The sequence below is a fragment of the Chenopodium quinoa genome, unplaced genomic scaffold (genome assembly GCF_001683475.1).
Source record: "Chenopodium quinoa cultivar QQ74 unplaced genomic scaffold, ASM168347v1, whole genome shotgun sequence".
NCBI lineage: Eukaryota > Viridiplantae > Streptophyta > Magnoliopsida > Caryophyllales > Amaranthaceae > Chenopodium > Chenopodium quinoa.
In genome coordinates, this window is record NW_018742815.1 from 1,164,541 (window position 1) to 1,187,189 (window position 22,649).

At 34.1% G+C, this 22,649-nt stretch overlaps 1 protein-coding gene across 1 annotated transcript; it reads right to left on the minus strand.

The window, feature by feature from the left end:
* Positions 1 to 418: 418 nt before the first annotated feature.
* LOC110725628 (protein transport protein Sec24-like At4g32640) lies at positions 419 to 20,523 on the minus strand. The gene is made up of 25 exons (XM_021905100.1): positions 20,363 to 20,523; positions 18,356 to 19,315; positions 17,734 to 17,946; positions 16,991 to 17,065; positions 16,796 to 16,894; positions 16,103 to 16,214; positions 13,618 to 13,745; positions 11,596 to 11,715; positions 10,555 to 10,635; positions 9,937 to 10,014; positions 9,746 to 9,838; positions 9,398 to 9,452; positions 8,020 to 8,096; positions 6,671 to 6,742; positions 6,467 to 6,550; positions 4,927 to 5,046; positions 4,686 to 4,754; positions 3,362 to 3,439; positions 3,109 to 3,247; positions 2,629 to 2,799; positions 2,294 to 2,439; positions 1,964 to 2,143; positions 1,578 to 1,666; positions 1,442 to 1,473; positions 419 to 882 (listed from the first exon to the last, which is right to left on the minus strand). Exons 2-25 carry the CDS (start codon positions 19,241 to 19,243, stop codon positions 776 to 778), a joined length of 3,306 nt encoding a protein of 1,101 aa, XP_021760792.1. The 5' UTR covers positions 19,244 to 19,315; positions 20,363 to 20,523; the 3' UTR covers positions 419 to 775.
* Positions 20,524 to 22,649: the final 2,126 nt, after the last annotated feature.

A 22,649-nucleotide genomic window follows, 5' to 3' on the forward strand; every position in this document is an offset into this window, starting at 1 on the left:
GTTGATACGTTTTGACTTTAACAATATTCACACACTGCTCTTTGACCGTATTTTGTGTTTTATACTTAATGAAAAATATAGTCATGTGGAACTTTGTTAGATTTGTCAAAATACATATTTTCAAAATATCAACTTTTCATAATTTATGCTTATCGGTAATTAAAGCTATGAATGGTTGAAGTTGTGCATTGACAAATGTGACTAAAAAAACGTGTCAACTAAAAAGAAACGGAGGAAATACCCACCCAAAAAAAGTTCCATTTTTTTTAGACACAGTTGATAATATGATAATATCATAATGGAAAATCTACTTCTAAAGCACACAAATAATAATAAATAAAATGTAGCAAAATTAAAATTAGAACTTGAATTAATATAAAACCAGATAATTTTGCTCAACTACATTATATAAATTATAATATATGTAGTATTACAGCATAAGAATAATTCTAGATACCAAGTATAATATTTATATCATGAAAAACGAAGCGTAGGGATAAAATGAGAACATAAAAGGCTTTGAATGTTACAATTCTCACTAAATCTGAAAAACAAATTGATCTAATAATATAACTATAATACGTTAATAAAAGGATCACTTATAAATTCTGATCTCAAAAATTCTTTCAATTCAAAATCCTCATAAAGAGGAAGAAAGAAAAGGTATAGCCGTATAGGCCGCTTGATTCAAAGCCATAATTTACTCTCTATAATCAATTATATCCACAGTGACTAGCTACATCTCTATGTTCGAGAAATGAAGAATGTGTTGAACTTAAGCCATTTTACCTTGGATCTGCCGATGAATATGCACCAAAAACTCCACATAAGAGAGACCAGTTGGAGTTTTATCTTCTACCATATACGAGAAGAATAACATTCCTGGACGATAAAGAGAGCAGACTCATCAAACTCTAAAAATTGACCTCTGAAGTTCTCAGTTTATGAATTTCTTTTAGGGGCCATTTGTACAAGGAGGATGCAAAAACCAAGGTAAGAAAAATCATAAATTCATAAAGCAAGGCATTGTTCTCTTTATCAGACTTTCACAGAAACACGGCTAGGATAGCCTGTGCAGCAACCGTGATATTTGACCAGTTCTAGGATCCACAAATTAAGTTTCCTTACACTCCCTAACTTTAGCATACAGACAAGGGCATATTGATACTTAACTCTGCCTCCCCTCACTTTCTCTCCAAATCCATTAATCCAAACAAGTTGTAAAGCTATCAAAAGTTATATAATGAACAACACTAAATTGATCGCTCGATTGACTCTCCAAACTACAACAGGAGAATCCAAGGTAGTGCTAATTCTTCATGTAGGATAAAATAGAATTTCTTCTGATGCAATCAGTAATAGGAAATTTCCAAAAAAAAAAAAAAAAAAAAAAGTTTTAAATTGAAATTATAAGCTTCAATAGGGAATTCAAGGAGTTTACCTAAAGCATCCCCTTTCTTGCACAACTTTAAGCTGCACAAACAAAAGAATCAAAAATAAATCTTCAACACATAAACATCTATCTTAAAGATTACATATAATATTCAAAATGATTACAAAATTTCAAACAGACATACCGGAGGTAGGAACACCTCTGCCGTCTTATCTCATTGATAACCTCATTGAATTTCTTAGACAGTGGATTGTCATATTGCTGCAATACAAACTGATAGATAGGAAGAGCATAAGTTCAAAGAGATACACTGATAATAGGTATTACAAACTTTTTATTTAAAGATAAACATAATAGATCATCAAAATTCATAAAAAGGTTCAATCATTAGAGAAAAATTAGATTGTTACTATAGCTAAATAAGTAACCAAGCACTAAGAAATTTTAAGGATGCCACAATTTCTTTTCCATTTACTCTTATGCTCGCATCAGTGGCAGAGTTCCAAGTAGACAATAAATGGAAAAGATACAGCTGATCAATTATCATGTAAAAGGATACAGTAAAACTACCTGAGTTGGAACTTCATCAACTGAGGTTGTACCAAACAGAGATTGTATAATACTGGGATCCACAGAGGTCCCGACATAGACTAAGGCATCCTCCCCATTCTCAAGAAGATAAATTCCTTCATCACTCACATGTTCACTAGAAAGCGGGATGACTGGAGGAATTGCGGATCCATCCATCTCCTACAGACAAATTTATATGAGAATGAGTTTGATCACATAAAAATGTCACTGAGAATGAGTTTTATTGCATAAAAAATGTCACTCTGAATGAGTTTGATTGCATAAAAAATGTCATCAGAACAAAAATCTATCAGAAGACATCATTCATACCTTGGTTTCAAGGTCATGGACAGAAAACATCCTAGGATACACCAGTGGAACTGCCAATGGAGTAGACAAAGAAGAGACGTATGTTGTCCAGAAGGAGCGATCATCTGTTCGCCCATCAGTCCGCAGTCCAATGCTTTTTATTAATGCTGCAAAATAAATTTTTTAGATACAACATCATACACACTGATTTCACTCCTAAACATTATTTACATTTACAAGATGGTGTAGGCACCAAAAAAGTGGAGGGGAGTTTTTTTTTTTTTTTTTTTTTTTTTTGGTAAATGTGGAGGGGAGTTTTTAATTTTTGGCAGACAGCTCAAATCAGTAATTTTTACCAAGGGTGTACAGAGGCAATAGCTTGAGGGCCTCAGGAAGAATGAGCTGTCCAGCTGATGATACAGATAAATTTGCGCAAAATTTTCGGTAGGAATGCAGAATGTTGACACAGTGGTTTGTCACCTGTTCCCTGACTTGCAAGAGTGGAGTGGTCGGAACACCAATGGCAGCTTAAAGGAACATCCAAAATAAAAGGTAAAATTAGCATTCTTGACAAAAAATCAAGTCAAAGTTATGAGCACTGAGCAGAAAATTAGTCAATAAAAACTGAGTTCTATAATGAACCATGATGTGTATAGTATTCGTATTATCAGGAAATCAATGAGATTCCAGCAGATTTTAAGTTAGAGAGATATAAAAATCAATTCCAAATAATAGTGCAAGGACAACCATGATTAAGATTTAAGAAGTCCTAGGTAGTACTAGTACAAAGTTCAACCATTATTAAGAATTTCATTATGTTTACAATAGTAAGATACCTTGCTTCATAAAACAAGCAAATTGAGTATCCAAGTCAGCTGAGCGGAACAAGTTACTCAGAACACTTGTGCATGTAAGAGAAAGGGTGCTAACACGAATTCTCCGTTGTCCATAAACAGTAGTGTATAGAAGCGCACACTGCATTGTCAAGGAGATAAATGTTAGGCATCGGTATACACATCAGGTGATTAGACTAATGAAAAAAAAATCATATTGGGAATTAATCAACGATATTCTCTGTCGCCATCTGACCTGGAAAGAGCATTCAGCACCATCTTGTAGTTTATCATCATGTTTTAGAGACACCATGAGAGCCTTGTCACAATCAATCTGCATCAAGAAAGATGTTCCGGTGAATAACTGTAGGAAGGGGGGGGGGGGACTGTAGAGATAATAGCCAAAGCTAATTCACAGAAAATGTCACCATCTTTCTTCTTTTATCCCACGATATCTATGATTTTTATTCACTCTCTCTTACTTAATAGTTTATACACCTTAATTCTTAAACTCACCCATCTATTTCCTTCTCTCTGAATTTATCCTTTTTTTTTTTCTAAAACCCACCAACTCACCTAGAAACAACCATCTACTGTGAGTAGAACAAAAAAACGGAAGGAGTATGTAACACAAAATACACAACATTCCCCTTGATAATGTAACACTGCCAGAATTTGGTGAACGGATCTTTATTCAACCTATCATCAATTAGGAAGTATAAAAGCCCCGGTTGTACAAATTTGGAACAAAAAGGAATATAATCATAAAAACTCAATATTTTATTGTCACAAAGGACAAGTGTAACCTACAGCATTATGCAACATAAGAAAATGTTGTTCTTGTTAAGAAAGTATCCAACAGCATATTGTATTGATGGATACACTCAATATAGCAATATGACAGTTAGCATATTGTATTGATAGATACGCTCAATCTATAGAAGTGTTAGGTAAGTCATAATGATTAGCAGTTTAGATTTGTACTAATAAGATAAATAAGCACATGAGTTCATTTTGCTTCAATTACTAGTGTCAAAAGAAAATTAATTGATAATTTACGAGGGTAATTTAGCATTTAAACCAAAATACTCTTCAAGGAACTCCTATTAGTAAATTGAGTATAGTGGGCTGAACCTATATACTACCTACCAATCTACCATACAACAGCATTAGACTGACTAGTCAAAACAGTTAGTAAAGGACCAATTGACTCTTTATCCAACCACTCAAAACATCCTCAACTTCTTGAATTACCTATTTGTTCAATATATGCCTAGAGTGAGAACATAGCTATATAGGTCAGCAGAGTTAAGTACAAAGATTTCCCACTATGTTCTCCCCCTAACCAGATTAGAGCAACAATATCGTTAACTGTGCCATCATGTCTAGCAGTTCTAATATAAGGAGTCATGGTCACAGAATTAATCTCCCACATATTAAATCTTCATCAACCATGATATTACTAATACTTCTTTCCTAAAGAAAGCCACATCGTGCCTCATATCTATATTCAATATAAGAAACTATTCACATTATCTCTACCTCTAAAAAAAAAAAATATTCAAGAAGAGTATACATACCGCAGGGAGATCAACATCGGTCGGTATACGTTTGCAAAAGTTTCCTGAGTATTCTTGGACTTGAAGACCCTACAAGAATTTTAATAACAGAGAAAGAAACAATCAACGAATGCTAAAGCTAGTAAGTTGTAAGTTTGTAACATAGACATTGACCACAAGGCAGATATGAAAAAAGATTCAGAGAACAGCTCAAGGAGAAAGAAGAGTAAAACAAGCACTAAATGCAGACAAGTGAACATACCTGGCTGCACCTTACACGCATAACTGCTTCAAAACCTTGCGGTCTAGTCACATTCCATCGAAGATCATTGTAAAGCTTGGCAGTATCAGAGACAGCCGAGAAGGGATGATAGTAATAAACCTGAAAATGGAGTATTGTAGGGAGAAAATTAACATACAATAGTTAGCTGTGCGCAGGTGATACTTAGGAAAAAATCACAAATAAGTATGTGCTAAAAAAAAATTCTAAACTACAAATTTCACAATTGTGCGCATGGACGATCATTGAAATGCGAACAAACCAAGTAAATTTATCTTGAATCTAGTTTAAGTTAAGACGTGCCATTTTACAATATAGAAGTTTGGAAATTTCATGGGAGGCGAGAAACTAGGGAAAGAGAGACTCGAGAGACTATAATTGCAACCTAAGCACAACAGGTGCCTAATGCAATTCCCCTTGGCTTAGAGAGAATGGTTATACTTCTATTTCTATAAGAATCAAGGGAATTAATGGTATAACAAGAGAGGGAAGTGAAAAAGTTGATTCTTGTATATAGCAAGGTATAGTGGTGGAAAATTGTAAGAAAAAAAATAATAAAACAAGGGGTGGGCAAACTTTTTGAAAGTAATGATGTGGGCCATATATCCCAAAATAGAAAAAGTGTAAGTATAATCAATACTATGAAACGGCCAATCTAGGAGTTTGTAACCATTATTTTGAAACTGATAGAGCAATTTGGTATAGACATATAGGCAATGATCTATTTAAGGATTCAACTTAACAGTTGGAAATAATTATTTTTTATTACTAAATTAATACATTCAACAATTGAACCTGGTTTAAAAACATGAAGATTTGCACAGATAATGAGAGTGCATTAGCAAATAAAAGAACAAAGTAATATTTAGGTCATCTGACTCATCTCCAATCATACTGAAAAAATGTAAGGAAAAACATAGTGGATCGTCAACAACGTATGCCTATTTTCCATAGAGGGAAGCCGTAGAATCCGTTCACACATAGAATAACCCAAAGTGGCAAAGTTTTCCTGATATAGTCAAGTGCTATATGGCCGAGCCACCAGAGACTAAACATGACAAGGCACTGACACTGCTTTATCCTCTCAAAACCAGCACATCAAGCTGCAGATACTCCAAAAGAAAAAGGGCAAACATGCCTTCACATTAAAAACATAGTTAAATCCAATGTATAAATTGGAACCTAAAATACAGGAAGAGATGATCCCTGTTTCCACTATGTGAGAGCACATACAAACTAAAATCTTAAGAATGGTCAAGACATGAAAAAGGTAACATAAACAAACTACAATCACAACACCTAACGCAACTATCAAATTACTTTTACCAAAAACACATACAACCATCAGATTCTTGGTATCTGAAGTAAAAAGGTAGAAATGAACAGCATCACTAAGAAGTTGGAAACAGTATAAAGCAGAGTACTTGGAAGAACATCCATTAATCCAGATATGATTTTAAAAACAAATGGAAGGCGAACAAGAAAAAGAAAAGAAAAAAAAAATAAGTCAATCAATAGCTACCTGTCCTCCAGTAGTCTTTGGGATGACTGATGTGGAAGCAATGTCTACGTAGGACTGGGTGGTGATAAAAAAATCCACACAAACCTGACCAATTAATTTAAGAATCAAACAGTGAGTAAACGGAAGTTACATAAGAGCTCTAGCAATCGTAAAAATAATCTCATGCAATTTATAAGTCTAAAAAATGAGAAGACTTAAAAATACCTGGAACTCGGCAAATTCAATAGCCATTTCTTTCAATGTCTTATCAGCAGGCTGGAGCAATCTATGGGCTTCCTGGAATGAAAGAACCAGGAAATTTTTTGCTCAGATCTCCCACAATACGTCACATACATACTAGATCCAAAAAAGAAATGAATCCAATGGAACAAAGGTTGAAAAGACAAAAGTGCATATGTTGGGCCATAAAATATCGAAGGAGATGTCACTAACTCATGCATTAGCTCAGCAGACAAATCATGCTACAATAAAATACAATGACTGCATCCATTAGTAAGCATACCCAGTAAATGACCAAGAAAAACCAACAATTTCGTGAATTGTCAACACTAAGATTCGGAGATAGCAACCAACTAGAGGTACAGGAGCCTACAGCTACACTACTCTAGACTCATTGAACAAGAACCAAACCCTAGCCCTAGCATCAAAGGACAATATTTTAAACTCTTCCTATTCTTAATCTGCTACATTCAAAATTCCTATTATTATTGTTATGCATCTTAAAGCAGTGGAGTTGATGATATTACTGAACATATGAGCCTCTAATTATGCTATACAGTTTGTTAGTTAGCTAAGATGTTCCATACAATACTACAGCTAAAACTGCCGAGCATGAATTCCAGTGTTGATGCAGATCTGGGGAGAAATCAAGAGAGTAGAGAGCCTGTTCCTAGATGAAACACTGAGTCCTATACTACACTAGTTGACTTTAACATATAGTCTAGCTTATCATCTCACCCAACAACCTATTCCCACCGTATGATAGACTGCCTGATGTAGGTATGTCAATAGAAAAGCTCAAGCTAACCTATGAAAATCACTTTTTTTTTTTGACAAGTAATAAAGGAAGATATCGGAAAGACGCCAAAGGTGTCCCCCACTATCTCCCACTAAGCCATATGCAAAAGGAGGTCTAAGGACAAAAGGTACATTCCCCTTGGGTTGTTGAGAGCTGTGACTTATATAGAAAGGCTTTAACTTCCGTGTATAATTGGAAAGTTTCAAAGCAGGATTTAAGAAAGTGAGTTTCCCGGACCATAAGAACCATTACAAGGATCCCACCTCCTCCTTATAATTCCCACTATACAGAGCAGCTTCTTCATTATCAAATTATTAAATTACTATTATATTCATCACAAGTTAGATGAATCCATTTTGCGAGGACACTGATGCTACAGAGTATATATTTAACTCAAATGAAACAGTATTACTTAAAGGTCAGAAGAATCTTTTTTTTTTTTTTTGGTGGGGGGGGGGGGGGCATTGGCAAAATAGAATTCAGTTTTAACTTTTAACATCAAAGTTGCTATCAAAACATCCCACTAAGAAATTACCTTCTCGCCCGCAGATGTATTAGTCCGGCCTTCTGCCTCCCTAGCAGAAAGTGCACCAATGCCAACTGATGGCAACACTGCACAACCACTCTAGAAACATTACATGCTAATAAAAATAAAGTTAAAACGAAAATTTGTAACAAGGTAACGCATATAAAAGAAATCCTATTGATAGCATATATAACCATCAATATAGACAAATAAGGCCATGCTTAGTTCACCTTATCTCAAAAAAAAAACAAAAAGTTCAGATTAAAATTTAAGTATCAGAAAAAATAAGTTCTGAACATGCTTTATTGATTTATGTGCAATATTGTATCGTTAAATATCTTTAATTTCGTAATAAAAAAAATATGAAAATTACATATTAATAAATATACACATTATTACAAATCTAACAAAACACACTTGATATGTTTTTTCTTTATAGATTAGCTTACATATAACGTCAAAGTTTGGTCAAATAAGATCAGATTAGAAAAAATAAGTTCAGATCAGATAAACAAAAATAAGGTGAACTAAACAGACATTATAATCTTATTCCTGATATATATATTGTAAATTATGGGATATAGTGTAGCTAGGATTGTTAAAAAAAGGTTTATGTGAGCAGGGCCACATTCAAATCTATTGCTCAAGAAGTCATGATTGCATTGATGCCCAGTAATTGTCAGAAGATCAATTTCAGACGGTTCTGGCCAGCCCTAGAATAGAGAATTTAGAGTAGTCTCAAACTAGTTGAAGGATAAACAGAGAATGAAGCATAACCACTAACCATTAGAAGATAACTAAAGTCTAGCCACAATAGCATTTATCAACTTTCAAAATATGCCTAGGGACAAAACAACTACATTATGCTTGCCTAATTATCAAATTAGATTAGAAAAAATAAATCACATCAGATAAGAAAAAATAAGTTCAGATCAGATCAGATTTAATAAATTTAGATCAGATGAGATAATCAAAAATAAGTTTAGATCAGATTAGATAAGCAAAAATAAGGTGAACTAAACAGGGCCTAATTATGGGATATAATATAGGATAGTTAAAAAAAAAAAATTATGTGAGCAGGGCTACATTCAAGTCTATTGCTCCTGAAGTCATGATTGCATTGATGCCAGTAATTGTCAGGTGATCAATTTCCGACAGTCAGGCCAGCCCTAGAATAGAGTTTTTAGAGTAGTCTCAAACTAGTAGAAGGATAAACAGAGAATGAAGCATAGCCACTAATCATTAGAAGATAACTAGTACTTTAGAGTCTAGCCACAATAGCATTTATCAACATTCAAAATATGCCTAGGGACAAAACAACTACATAATTCTTGCATGGACAAAAGCAAAACTTATTCTAAATGCATGGATGTGACTGGAGACTTGCCTGACTGAAAGACCAAAAGTTTTCCTCCTGTGCTCTTCATTGCCAAATATGCAGCCTGAAACAAAAAAAGAGATGCAACTAAGTGAGCTAACAATTTGTTTATCTCAGATAAGAGCTACTTGTAACTTATAGTTGATCATATTGAAGGCTAACATAGATGCAATTTATAAAACAAAGCTCCAGCCTTGATTGAAGAAGCATGTGCCAAGAACCTTAAATGATTTGATAATGCTAATAGAACCAAGGAAAAAAAAGAGAATAGGAGGGGGGGATTCATATATAAGCATTGAATCCTCCCATGAATAAGAAAAATTTCCAATTCCAACACACCAATCATACACGTCCTACCTTAATCGCTGCACCAAGAGCTGAATCTGCAGTCATGTTACTTTGAAACATAGTTGGGATGCTTTCCAGCAATAACTCTATGTGCTGACGGCACTGATATCAACAAGGCAACGTGAGGTTTAGGTTCAAAAAGTTACATATACAAAAAGAAAAGTTACACTAAAATTCACTGAATTATACAAAAAGCCTACCTCTGAAAGCCGGACTATCACATCAGATTCAAGAGGAGTATAAACATCTTGTACATCAGGAACTATGAGCATCAATGGCTGCACAAGTTTTTAAAAGAGGCAGTGTCCAAAATATATAAGTTGCAGACTAAAAAATTTGCATTTCAAGTAAGAGAATCACAAACTTTGAATACATAAATCTCTTCTCTTCTCTAATCGAAACTCTACAAGATGAGCAAACAATGCAAATAGAAATTTCAAGGCTGATTCAGCAACTGTACAATCTACGTCTTCCCTACAATTAAAAAATCACTTTATGCCTCCCCAGTATTGCCCCTGACCCTGGCTTCAAGCACCAAGAAAAAAAAAAAAAGAATAACAAGGCAGGAAGAAATGGGGGAAGAGAGGAGGGGGGGGGGGGGGGAGATAAGGATGGCCTAATCAAGAAGCTAAAGTTTTCAGTGATCAACAAGATAAAAGCCCTGAAAAGAAAGTTCCTTAATAAAAATTTTACCAGAGCCAAAAGCAACTAAGCACTTGGCAGAAAATCTAAGTGAGACAAAAATTAGCAAATACTTCAAATTGGAAGACACCTTTATTATCACATAACATTAGAAGATATAGCAGTGGTAAGCAAACCTGTTGTGATGCACGCTTCAGATTGTAAAAATGTATTGTTGAATCAAATGTTGCAATACCCACCATAGTCCTTGGACCTTCCTGTAACAATAATCAATGCATACAGTCACCACAAACTGAAGTCACAATGCACTTGTGTTAGTGGGGCTATGTACAAGCATGGGAACAAATAAATAAACCTGAACAGAATCAAATACAACACATAAATTCCATAATCAATTTAAAACGTCTAAAAACTCTAAAAGTTCTTGCCATGTGATCCTTTACAAACGCTTTGTAAAGGATAATGAAGCTAAACCAGAGCACAAAGAAACATTTGAAGAAATAGGAAAATATATTGTAGCCTTTTAGGAAAAGGGACATCAATATTCAAGGAGGGGAGAAACAAATCCTCAACCTAGAGTCCTACACTACTAGAAACAGAATGATGTAAAAAGCAATGGCAATTAGATCAAGTTTGAGATTATTTTACAGAAACAGTCTTGTAATTATATTATCAAAGTCTGGAGATATTCAGTATCCATTTCATTCGGGAGACTGAAAGTATGCAACAGAGGCATCATATGAGAGCATCTTGAAGGTTCTAGAGGTGAAGAATGACAATGTCCACAAATTTCTGATCCAAAGGCAGAGAACCTCTTACGCTAGCTGCTCCTTCAACAGCGAAAGGTTTCTCACAGTGGACAAGCGACAGGGTATGGTAGACCTTACAAAATGCTAACACACAAAAGTTATAGCTTGCACCACTAGCTTATTATCATCATAACAGAAGTAAGATATTCTGTTTCAGCAAGGAGCAACTTCAAATCATGAAAAATAAAACTAAAGGGCTGCTAAATCATCAAACATGCCTTAAATATTTTGTAACTCCCCTTTGTAATCTGTGTTACAAGACTTACAACCAAATTCTGCTGTATTATGGCAAAAACCGAAGAAACAGCTACTAATGAGGTCTAATAAAATGCAAATCCTCATAGGGGATTTCCAGAAAGATGAAAGCCATTAAATGTTCAGATAGGCGTAATTCAAGAATGAACTTACAGGGAGGTCAGCTATAACTTGATTGATAGCACTACAAGTTGCTGCAGTTGCACCAGTCTGTAATGCATTCATTGACACATCAATGAGAAAGAAAAAGACTGCAGGCATTGGCTCACGCACCTGAACAAACAAGGATACATCAAAAATATTTGTCAGTTGGAACTCTTGGAAGTTGAATGAACAGGCAAGTAAACAAAACATATATAGACAAAGTAGAAGGTAAATCAAGACATTGGGATTCCAATATAGCATGACCAACTTAATGGAGTCATCCTTTCTGCAGCAGCAATAATCAATCAACCTCCAATTTTTCCACAATAAATTCCTACTCTAATACTCATAGAAAATACTTCTCAAAACCCTTGAATTTTAAAATCATCTTTGAAGTAAACTATTTTTTTTTTTTTTTTTAATAAGATCTAACACCAATAAGCCCAATATATGCCAATCACCCAAGTATGCTACTTGATAAATCTATGATTGGAATCTCAAACAGTAACCTGTATCAATCACCCATTATAGAACAAAATCCTGACAAATTCCAATGTAGTAATAGACATATGCTTTAGAGCTGGAAAAAGTGGTTTTTACCCCTCTCCACAGAACCAAAGGCAACCAGGGACCTACACCATCTATTTCTGACCCCCATTAGTAATACACTAGAACAAGTAGTCTTTGTAGCCAGCTGTTACTGACTACAGCCTAATGTCTTATTCTCAGCAGGTGAGATTAAAGAATAGGAGTTTTAAGTTAATTACTTCTATGGTGCTTACTTGCTCTTTGCTCTTCAATAAGATTTTTATATAGTAGGAAAAATAATCTTATAAACAAGAATAAATAAACAATAAGAAAAAAGAGGGCCAGAACTCTAGGAGTTTAGTAAAGAAGTAACCAAAGTACTGAGCAGTAGCGTGTGCCATTCGCAAAAAGAGTATTTCTTAATAGTCCCCAGAAGAAAAGATTCAAAAAGATGCTAATAGGACACTCCTATAGCCCAAAAAGATCTATCTTAGACCTTAAAAAGCTAAATATTCTCATCGCACCATTCATCGTAATCTTACAGGACCCAGCGAATTGCCAAATGCGATTCTATGAACAATCAAATAATAGTTCCCTTCCTAAGGATGTAACATTTTTTATATGCAGTGATCCACGATGATAATCATTGTTCAAAGTTCAGAAAGAGTCCAAAGCATACCTTTCACCTCAAGAAAACTTGCATTAGAGAAAGGCTGCTACCAGCCTACCAAGAAATGCAAAAATATATTTTTCCTCATCTAACCACCACTATAACACATAACACATACATCTGACAAGATTATATTTTTTAAGAAAATCTGAACTACATTATATTATCACGAGTGTTGTAAATACTCAAAACTGCAATACCAACAGGCATTTATTCTCTTACAATCGTATAACTTTCAACAAGAAACTGTAAAAATGTATGAGAAGATGTTCTTGTATAAAATGAAACTACAAAATAAGACTCCTCTACATTCCAGCATAATCATCTGTCAGGATTATGGAGGAACACACCCAAAGTCATACAAGATATGCATGACCAAATGAGAGCAACTTAGCAACTCTATTCCCCTACCAAAAAAAGCTTGCCTCATTCATCAAACTAACATCTATTGAACAGTAAGAACCCCAACGGGTCTCATTTCATGCTTTTATAAATTTGTCCATTAAACTTCCTTTAACTTCTACAACAATCATCTACTGTAAGAAACCACATAAACTACATCCTCATAGAGTTCAAAGAGTATGAATAAGGCAAAATTCCATGAAAAGTAGCTAAGAAAAGAGGAGGGTGAGCTCAAAATCGATCATGGACACAAAACCCTAAGTTTAGCCTTAAAAACTTTCAAAAGATGGATCTACACTCCCAAGGTGTTGGAATGTTAGAAAACTTTCAGCATATCAAGAATCACCAAATGATAACCCATTACAAAAAATGAGAACGGCTGAGGGAACTATTAATATATTATCAGATAATATGGTAAATTGGTAGCTAACCATATACTCTTTAGTAGCAATAAACTCAACAGTCCCTCTACACAGCTCAGGCCTATCATCAGCATCTCTACGCCTCCCATCAGGCCCCAAATTGCAATGGTAATCACGAGGAGTTTCATCAGTAACACCTGAACAATGAACCAAAAAAGTCAAACATTTTTAAACAGTTATAAAGTTCTTCATGCCAAATTCAACCTCCAACCTTTTCAATTTACTCATTTTGACTTTTCACACTTGCCAACGCAAAACTTTGCATATTTGTAACTATGAATTAGTGAAAATCTATGTTACATTGACACGGGTACGGGTATCCAATATTGGTAGGATCCGAGTGTCCGTTACGTCATTTTCAAAAATTTAGGACACGGGGACACCGGCTTAACTTTGGACTCGGGTAAGGATACGGCAATGAATTTTTTAAGAGAAAAATAATAATGGATAATTAGTACAAAAATTAAACATATTCATTAAAATTGATTACATAAACTAATACATACATCGTATCTTTTAACTAAGTTCAAAATGTTGGGGAAGCTTGTATAGGAAGCCAAACCAAAATAACAATTACGGAGTAAAACAAAAACATATGAGTACACAAAGCTTTTATATCGTTTAAAAAAAAGCCTTTTACCATCTTTGTACTGTTGTACAGTAGAAAAAAGTTTACCTTGGAAAACCACAAAGTTTTTTTTAAAAAAAAATGTACAGCACTCTTGGGAAACCACAAAACTTATTAAATAAAGATAAAAGCATAAAAAACAAATCCTTCATCTTCCTCCAACAGCTTCAACCAGTGCTTTCAAGGTCTCCTTGCCATGAAAAACCTTTTCACGACAACCATGCCGTACCCGAGAGCAAAGTGACGTGTCCGGAACGGATTTCATACCCGGATCCGTGTCGGGTCGTACCGGGTATGACATCAAAAATGCCGTGTCCGAGTAACACAGGTGAAAATTATAAAAATTTGATGTTTGGAAACCAAACATTGAGACAATTCTAACAAGATTCCACATGACTTTTTTCTTATGAATGAATCACAAACATTGGTCAAATTGAAATTGAAATGTAAGTGAATAGTTAATCAAAATGGGTATCCGAGGTATATTAAACAGGACTCATGCAAAAAATAAATAAACTGAATAAACCATCCATAAATCATTTTTTTTTTTTTATAATAATATTATCCCTATCCAACCACATTAAAATTATGCACTCAACTACTCAAGACCCAACCTTTAAGAGGCAAAATATCCACAAGTCACATTCATAAATTTAGTATTTCTTAAAAGTGAGATTTTAAAAGAAAGCTCTTAGAGATAGATAAAATATAATTTGACTTTCCAGAAATGAGATCTGCCTAGAAGATCAAACATGAGAGACAATTAGTATACCAGCTTCCTATCATACTAAAAAACCTGATTTAAAAAGATAATTATAAGTTAGAAACAGAACAGAAATGATATAAAAATGTTCAATTATTCAGCAATAAATATGTACTTCAAGCCTAATCCATTAACACCACATACTACTATCCTAGAATACAAATGCTGAGAAAGCAACATGCTGCAATAGCCAAGGTTTATTTATTATTATTATTATTATTATTATTATTATTATTATTATTATTATTATTATTATTTTTTTTTTTTTTTTTTTTTTTTTTTTTTTTTTTTTTTTTTTTTTTTTTTTTTTTTTTTTTTTTTTTTTTTTTTTTTTTTTTTTTTTTTTTTTTTATTATTATTATTATTATTTTATTATTATTATTATTATTATTATTATTATTATTATTATTATTATTATTATTATTATTATTATTATTATTATTATTATTATTATTATTATTATTATTATTATTATTATTATTATTTTATTATTATTATTATTATTATTATTATTATTATTATTATTATTATTATTATTATTATTATTATTATTATTATTATTATTATTATTATTATTATTATTATTATTATTATTATTATTATTATTTTTTTTTTTTTTTTTTTTTTTTTTTTTTTTTTTTTTTTTTTTTTTTTTTTTTTTATTATTATTATTATTATTATTATTATTATTATTATTATTATTATTATTATTATTATTATTATTATTATTTATTATTATTATTATTATTATTATTATTATTATTATTATTATTATTATTATTATTATTATTATTATTATTATTATTTTTTTTTTTTTTTTTTTTTTTTTTTTATTATTATTATTATTATTATTATTATTATTATTATTATTATTTTATTATTATTATTATTATTATTATTATTATTATTATTATTATTTTTTTTTTTTTTTTTTTTTTTTTTTTTTTTTTATTATTATTATTATTATTATTATTATTATTATTATTATTATTATTATTATTATTATTATTATTATTATTATTATTATTAATAATTAAACCTTAGGGCCGTTTTCTTTCCATGAAATAATTTAAAATAAAAGAACATGATCATCTTTGACTCACCACATAAATTACATATAAATTTCCTTCCTTGATCAGTAAATTTAACAAAGGGATTTATGTAGGCTTTGCAGCGAGAACACCGGACAGGACCACCTTCTCCAAAATCAACCACCTGCAACTCCAGTAAATATATATACGAAGAGGATAAACAAAAGTTCGCAGCTCTAGAACTTCTGTAGGAACAAAATTGCATGTGATTGTGTGCAAGAGAGAATATGATGCAGTGATAGTAAGAAAAGTTGGAAAAGAGATTAGGGATTAGGGACATATCCAATCACGTATTTTGACTATAGGCGCAGCTAATGCTTCCTAACTACTCTTGTATCATAACCAACACGCCACCAAAATATCATTCATTTCAATTTCACTGCCTTTACTGTTTCTTTCACCTTCATACTCACAGAAATTTATTATTATACAGAAGAAAAGCATCCGAACCACCACATTTTTTCAATCAATTTACCAGGATCAACCATGATGAAGAGGAAAGAAACAAAATACTTGCTATGTCAGAGCAATACTCAGGTACATGTTAGGAAAAAAAATCCCTCATTATTAGAGCTCCTCCAAGGAAATTGAGGGCAATTTGATAGAAAGTGGTACAATCAGTTTATATGAAAATCGGTTCTCTTCAGGAAAGTCAACCCAGGTAATCAAATGAAATTACTGAACATGTAAATCATCCTAAATTACCTGAATAGGCTCCTCAGATGGATGAGGAAGTGCGAATGGCTGGACCAACAAAGCTAGTTGCATCCCAGATGTTACAAGAAGGTCAGCAGTACAAGGGATCTGTGGATACAAGATAAAGTAACTATATCAAATTCCAGAACACTTTGCTTAATAAGAAGGGCTATCACTATCCCTCTCCAGATAAAGACTAATCACCTGATTGATTGTACACCTCATGTAACGAGGACTGCAATTTCCAGTATCCTTGACAATGTACTCACTGGTAGCAGGCTTCAACAAAACAATTCGACAGAAATGAGCAGAAAAAAAAAAAGAAAAAAAAATCAACCATGTACTTTTAAGGATTTAATTTTCATCATATATAAAACGAACACTAATAGGAAAATTTCACGTTATAAAAATATATATGGCCTAACCAGATATTTCTATGAATTTAACCAACAGCAGAGTACAATGGCAACACCCTGATTGCAACTGCAGGGCTATGGTAGATGTTCAAATCAAATGGAAAAATGTCTATGTAAAACAAAGTTGGATCTGAGAAGGGTTAGCATAAGAAAAAAAAAACATACAGTGTTGCCTAGAATGGAAATTATCAAACGCCTAAATCCTTGACTAATTCCTGAAAATTGCTTGAGCATTGAGTAGCTTTTAAAAGCTGGGCTCGTCTCACACATAACCTCAGAACAGTTAAAAGAACTCCCAGCTCAAGCTAGAAGGCTTGTCAGAGGCATTGGTTTGGATAATGGACTTTTTAAAGCGCAAAAAAAAAGGTCTTTAATATACGATTGTATTAAATAAATAAATAAATAATTAAGGCTGCTAAGAGAGTAAATGGAAGAAACGGCCAAAAGCACAATAATGTACATTGATTAATCCATATAAAGCACCATTGTTTCAAAAAGGGCAGTTCTAGAGAGTAACAGCATAAAGTATACCGGAGGAAGGTTAGCCTGATTGCCAACACGAGTTTCGTGCACGACCATTGATGAATTCGGAAGGGGACGTGGAATTTGATTGGGATCAATCTTTGATGGCCCAGTCTGACTCATACCAGGCATATTGGCCATAGTTTGAGATGGTCCTGATGGTGGCATGCCATACATCCTTGGTGGCTGCACAGAACCTGACATTGATGGAGGTGGAGTCACCTGAAAATTTATGAAGCCACAGATATAACAGAACAGAAAAGGCTACTAGTAAACTGGTATAAAGGCATGGAATAGACTCAAAGAGAAACATCTATAATTAACACATGCCAAAGTAGAATACAAATTAACAACAAAAAGAAAATCCACCACTTCCTTATTCAGCAAAGTACAGCTATATCTTTTCACGTGGCCTATATCATGTCCGTACGATATCAAATTGTTTGGGGTAGTAAATAATTTTGACAAAGGCGTATGTGTGAAGTAAAAGAAAGGTATTCTGTTAGCCATATCAATATTCATATCTAATATTAAAATCATGTGAGCAGATGAACAGCAATCAATATAATCTCAAGTGGAGAAATCCCCAAACAAAAAGAATTTTGTAAGCAAATACAACATTAACTCTTACCTGCCGTAATTGAGGAGGCTGCATACCATATGGAGACCCCAAAGGAGGTGGTGCACCCTGTACCTGAGGTGGACCTGAGAAAGGAGAAGATGACTGAGATAAAGGAGATGCATGATCAGTAGACGAACCAGCAGGCCCAGTTCCGGGAAAAGAGCGTATAGGTGGAGCTTGGAATGGGGCCCTAACTGAGGAAGCAGACATTGGAGGAGGACCAACTGGTGGCTGCTGTGGACCTCCGGGAGAAGAAAAGCGAGGTCCACCGGACAAATTCCCAGTCTGGAACATAGGAGGTCCATTACTAATAGCACCTGGAGGAGCAGTTGGCGGAGCAACTTGACCGGTAGTCATTGGAGGAGATCCAAAGCCGCTAGGACGAGACATCAAAGGTGGAGCCACTGGTTGAGATCTGGCAGGAATTGCAGTAGGTGCCCCAGGTGGAGGGACAGCTGGACCACCTACAGAGAAGGGCCCCTGAGAAGTAGGTCTAGAAGCAAAGGGCTGAGGTTGAACACCTGGTGGAGGAATAGAGGGTCTACCAGGTATCATACTTGATGACGCCATAGGACCCGCAGGAGCTGCTGCAGCTCTCGGGACTACACCAGGTGGTGGAGGGCCAGGCCTGGAAACAGGTGAGGGTCCTAGAAAGGAAGTGGGAGGACCAGCAGCAGATGGAGGAAAACGAGGAGCCTGCCCAAAAGGTGGAGGCCTGACAGAACCAGCTGAAGACGGTGGTGGAGCATTTGGTGTCTGATTGATATGCAAGTTTTGAAAATTTTGAGATAAGGATGAATCAGGAGTCCGGTTCATATTTGGGACATAATTTGGGGGTGGGGGCTGTGATTGTGAGGTGTTCGGTCTAGTTGCCCCTGGAGGTACAGGAGCAGACATTTTATTAAAATCAACAAAGCTCAAATCTTAAGCTCAATTACAATCACCACCTTCTAGGGCTCTGGTATCCACCTATTAATTTGCAGAAAACCAGAAAAAACTTTTATCAAAATCAGAACATGTCAATGAAAATGAAATGTAAGATAGTAAAATGATTATTTTGAGTGTACTAAGAAAACACAAGTACATAAAACTCCATGTTCACACACTTTCTAACATTGATACATTTGCATCCAACTGCCAAAGGATAAACAAAATTTAAGGTCCCATACAGAAATAAAGCAACCTGAAATTCAGTAAATAAACCAAGTTTCTGGCTGAATAATATGGCTAACTAACTAACTTAGCAAATCATCAAAAAGTGAGGAAAAAGCTACAAACTTTGCTCCCAAAATCCCGATTAGAATGTCATACGATGTGTACGAGGGTGCTTTATTCTCCTCCATTCCAAATAATTGCCAATGAACAAGCAGCACTTATTTTATTCTCTATATAGTAACTTCTACCATTACAGTTCCATTGAAATTAACTAACCAAAACCGCAAATGTTTTGTAACAGCGAAAGCATATACCGAGTATATTGAGTATATCTAATGTAAAATTCCCTTTCAATCATAGTTGAACAACATAGTGAAAATTGGATAGCATAGTGGAATATTAACGCAATTGAGACTACGAACCGCAATCTTAATATAAAAAATTATAAGCTTAATAGAAACATTCATAATTAAACTCAATGCAATGCCACATAGCAATCCAAATTTTCTCATAAAACAAATTACGACTAGAAATTCACGCAATGATGCTAAACTCGATTGAAATTCATAGAATGCTCAAATCATCAAGGTGTAAGTGTATAATCATAATCTAAAAATTCAAACTTAGCTCTAATTATCTCAAATTAATTGGATCAATCATCAAATATGACAACATTAAAATCAAATCGAAGCTAAATAACACGAAAATTCAACCATATGACAAAAATTAAAAAATTGAATTCTAGCAAAAAAAAAAAGTGATGAAATCAGAAATTAAGGAAATCGGAGAAAAATTCAGAGAATTCGTAAATTAAAGAACGGAAATTGTTAATTGGAGAAGATAAAATTTCATGCAATTAACCTCGAAAAACGCCGGAGATTTTTCCGATTGAGATCGCCGGGGATTAATGTCGCCGGAAAGAGGAGAGAGAGAAAGTAGAATTAGTTTTGTTTGTGATGGATTGACCGGTGTGCGACGTAAATGGTACCAAAATTACATTTCCGAGTTTGCAAAAGTTATCGGATAAGCCAGGTAAAAGTAGAAACATTAAATTCAAATGAACATTAATTACATTGATCGCTGGTTATTTTGTCATGGTATTCCAAATTAATACCATTTTAAGCAATTTTTAAATGTTTATCTTAGGTCCTGGAGGCATTCATTAACAAGATCCTTTTTAAAAATAAATTGAAAAATTATTATATGCAGTAAAACATTGTGGACATGAATGAAAGTCCATAATAGCCCAAAGTCCAATAATTGTGGTGATAACAATTATTAGGTGATAGCAATAGGCCCTGTTGAGATTATGGGCCTATGGCACAAGTTTTTCGTTTTTTTAGTTCTTGAAACCACGGCACAAATGTATGTCTTTAGTACTCGTATTTGAATCTTGCTATCGAGGGGTCAGTTTTGGCTGAAATTGGGAGCTTGTTTAGAACATATAAGACTTTATTTTCAACGGTTGGATTGTTAGTAGATGCTCTTATTTAGGAGTTGTGATGACTTTTTGGAGTAGTGTTTTTTGTGAGGATGATTGGGCGTATTATGAGAAGACTCGTTCACATAACTTGAACTAATTCATGAGAGATCAATTATAAGCTAAGGTCTTGTTCTTTAAAGCTGCGCTGCTTTGTCCTGCTCTGTTGTGCACTGCTCTGTTATGTTGAAATATAATTTGCTATGATCTCCTCTACCCTACTCTGCTATGCTAAAAACTGTTCTACTCTACTTTGCAATGTGTGAAAGCTCTGCCCTACTCTGCCCGGAATCTCAAAATAACAGGGCCTAAGTCTTTATTGATTATGTTTAGTACATGGTTTGATTTCTAACAACTCTATTGACAAATATATGACTTGTATTTTTTTTTTTTTTTTTTTTTTTGGCAAATGAGTGTTAGATAATAAATTTTGATTTTTTCAATAATGTTTTTTTTTTTAATTTTGTTAAAATGATTATTGAAATAAAGGCTTATGTATAATTCATGTTATATAAGTGTGATATTACATGAAATTATTATCTCTTTTCTTGGTTCTTTATTAAAATAACTCCTGTTTGGGGGTCTTTAATGTCCTTCGGGAGAGTTACAATTTCCTAGCAGACTTCCTTCTTACGCCTGTACCTGCACAAGTAACGGAGACTCCGGATGGGGGTGGGAGTTCCGCCTCCGAAGATTAAGTTAGTATCTTTTCGAAGTGGAATAAGAACAATAAAAGCTTCTCGGTTCGAGAGCGTTTCAGTAGGTTTGGGCTTTGTTTGGTTTTTTGTGTGGTTGCAATTAATGTGTGATCCCCATAAATGAGGTCTACCCTTACTATTTATAGTAAGGGAGAACTGTACCTCAATTAGGGTACAAGGGACACGTGTCGCAAAGGGATTGGGCCTTTGCAGACCGTTAAAAGATTGACACGTGTCAAGCCTGTATTGGGCCACGTGTCTTAGGGTATTTTCACCCTAAACAACTCCTTGTTGTTCCTGTCAGGATCCGACAACCCAACTCCGAGATCCAAAGCTCGAGCCTGAAACCCGTTAAGCTCCTATCGTCCAAATGAGAACCTACACAAATAACAGAGATTAGCTAACCCCGGGGTGGATCCGGGGATAACCACTCCATTGATAAAGTCAGAAAGTGTTTATGAAGGTAAGAAGATAAGAAGAGAGAGAAAGTAAGAGAGAGAGAAATAAATGTTGTCTTGATTATGAGATAAAACCTGATTATTTATAGCCCTTCCAAATGACAAGTGGCTGCATGGCATGCTATCTATGTTGCGCCAAGTGTCAAATTGCTGCTGCTACGTGCCGATCGCTGACATGCCGATATGTCTTCTTTTTGCATAAATGCCGATATGTCTAGTAGTTGCCGAGGATCCGGACCCGATTAAGATATCGGCCTTTCACATGTAATCAACCCGTTTTCCATATCTCCCCATACACTTGTGACTCTTCATTGTGCAAAACAATAAAGCATTATAACCGACGAGTTTCCCAACTATTAGATAGCTAATTAGTATATCAGAAATACACCCATGACACTTTGTGAAATTAGAAATACATGCTCCCAACTCTAGTACTCTACCTAACCAATGCAAGAAACATTAACTTGGGAAATTACGATTTAGATGGGAATCGTTCATGACTATAAAATGAT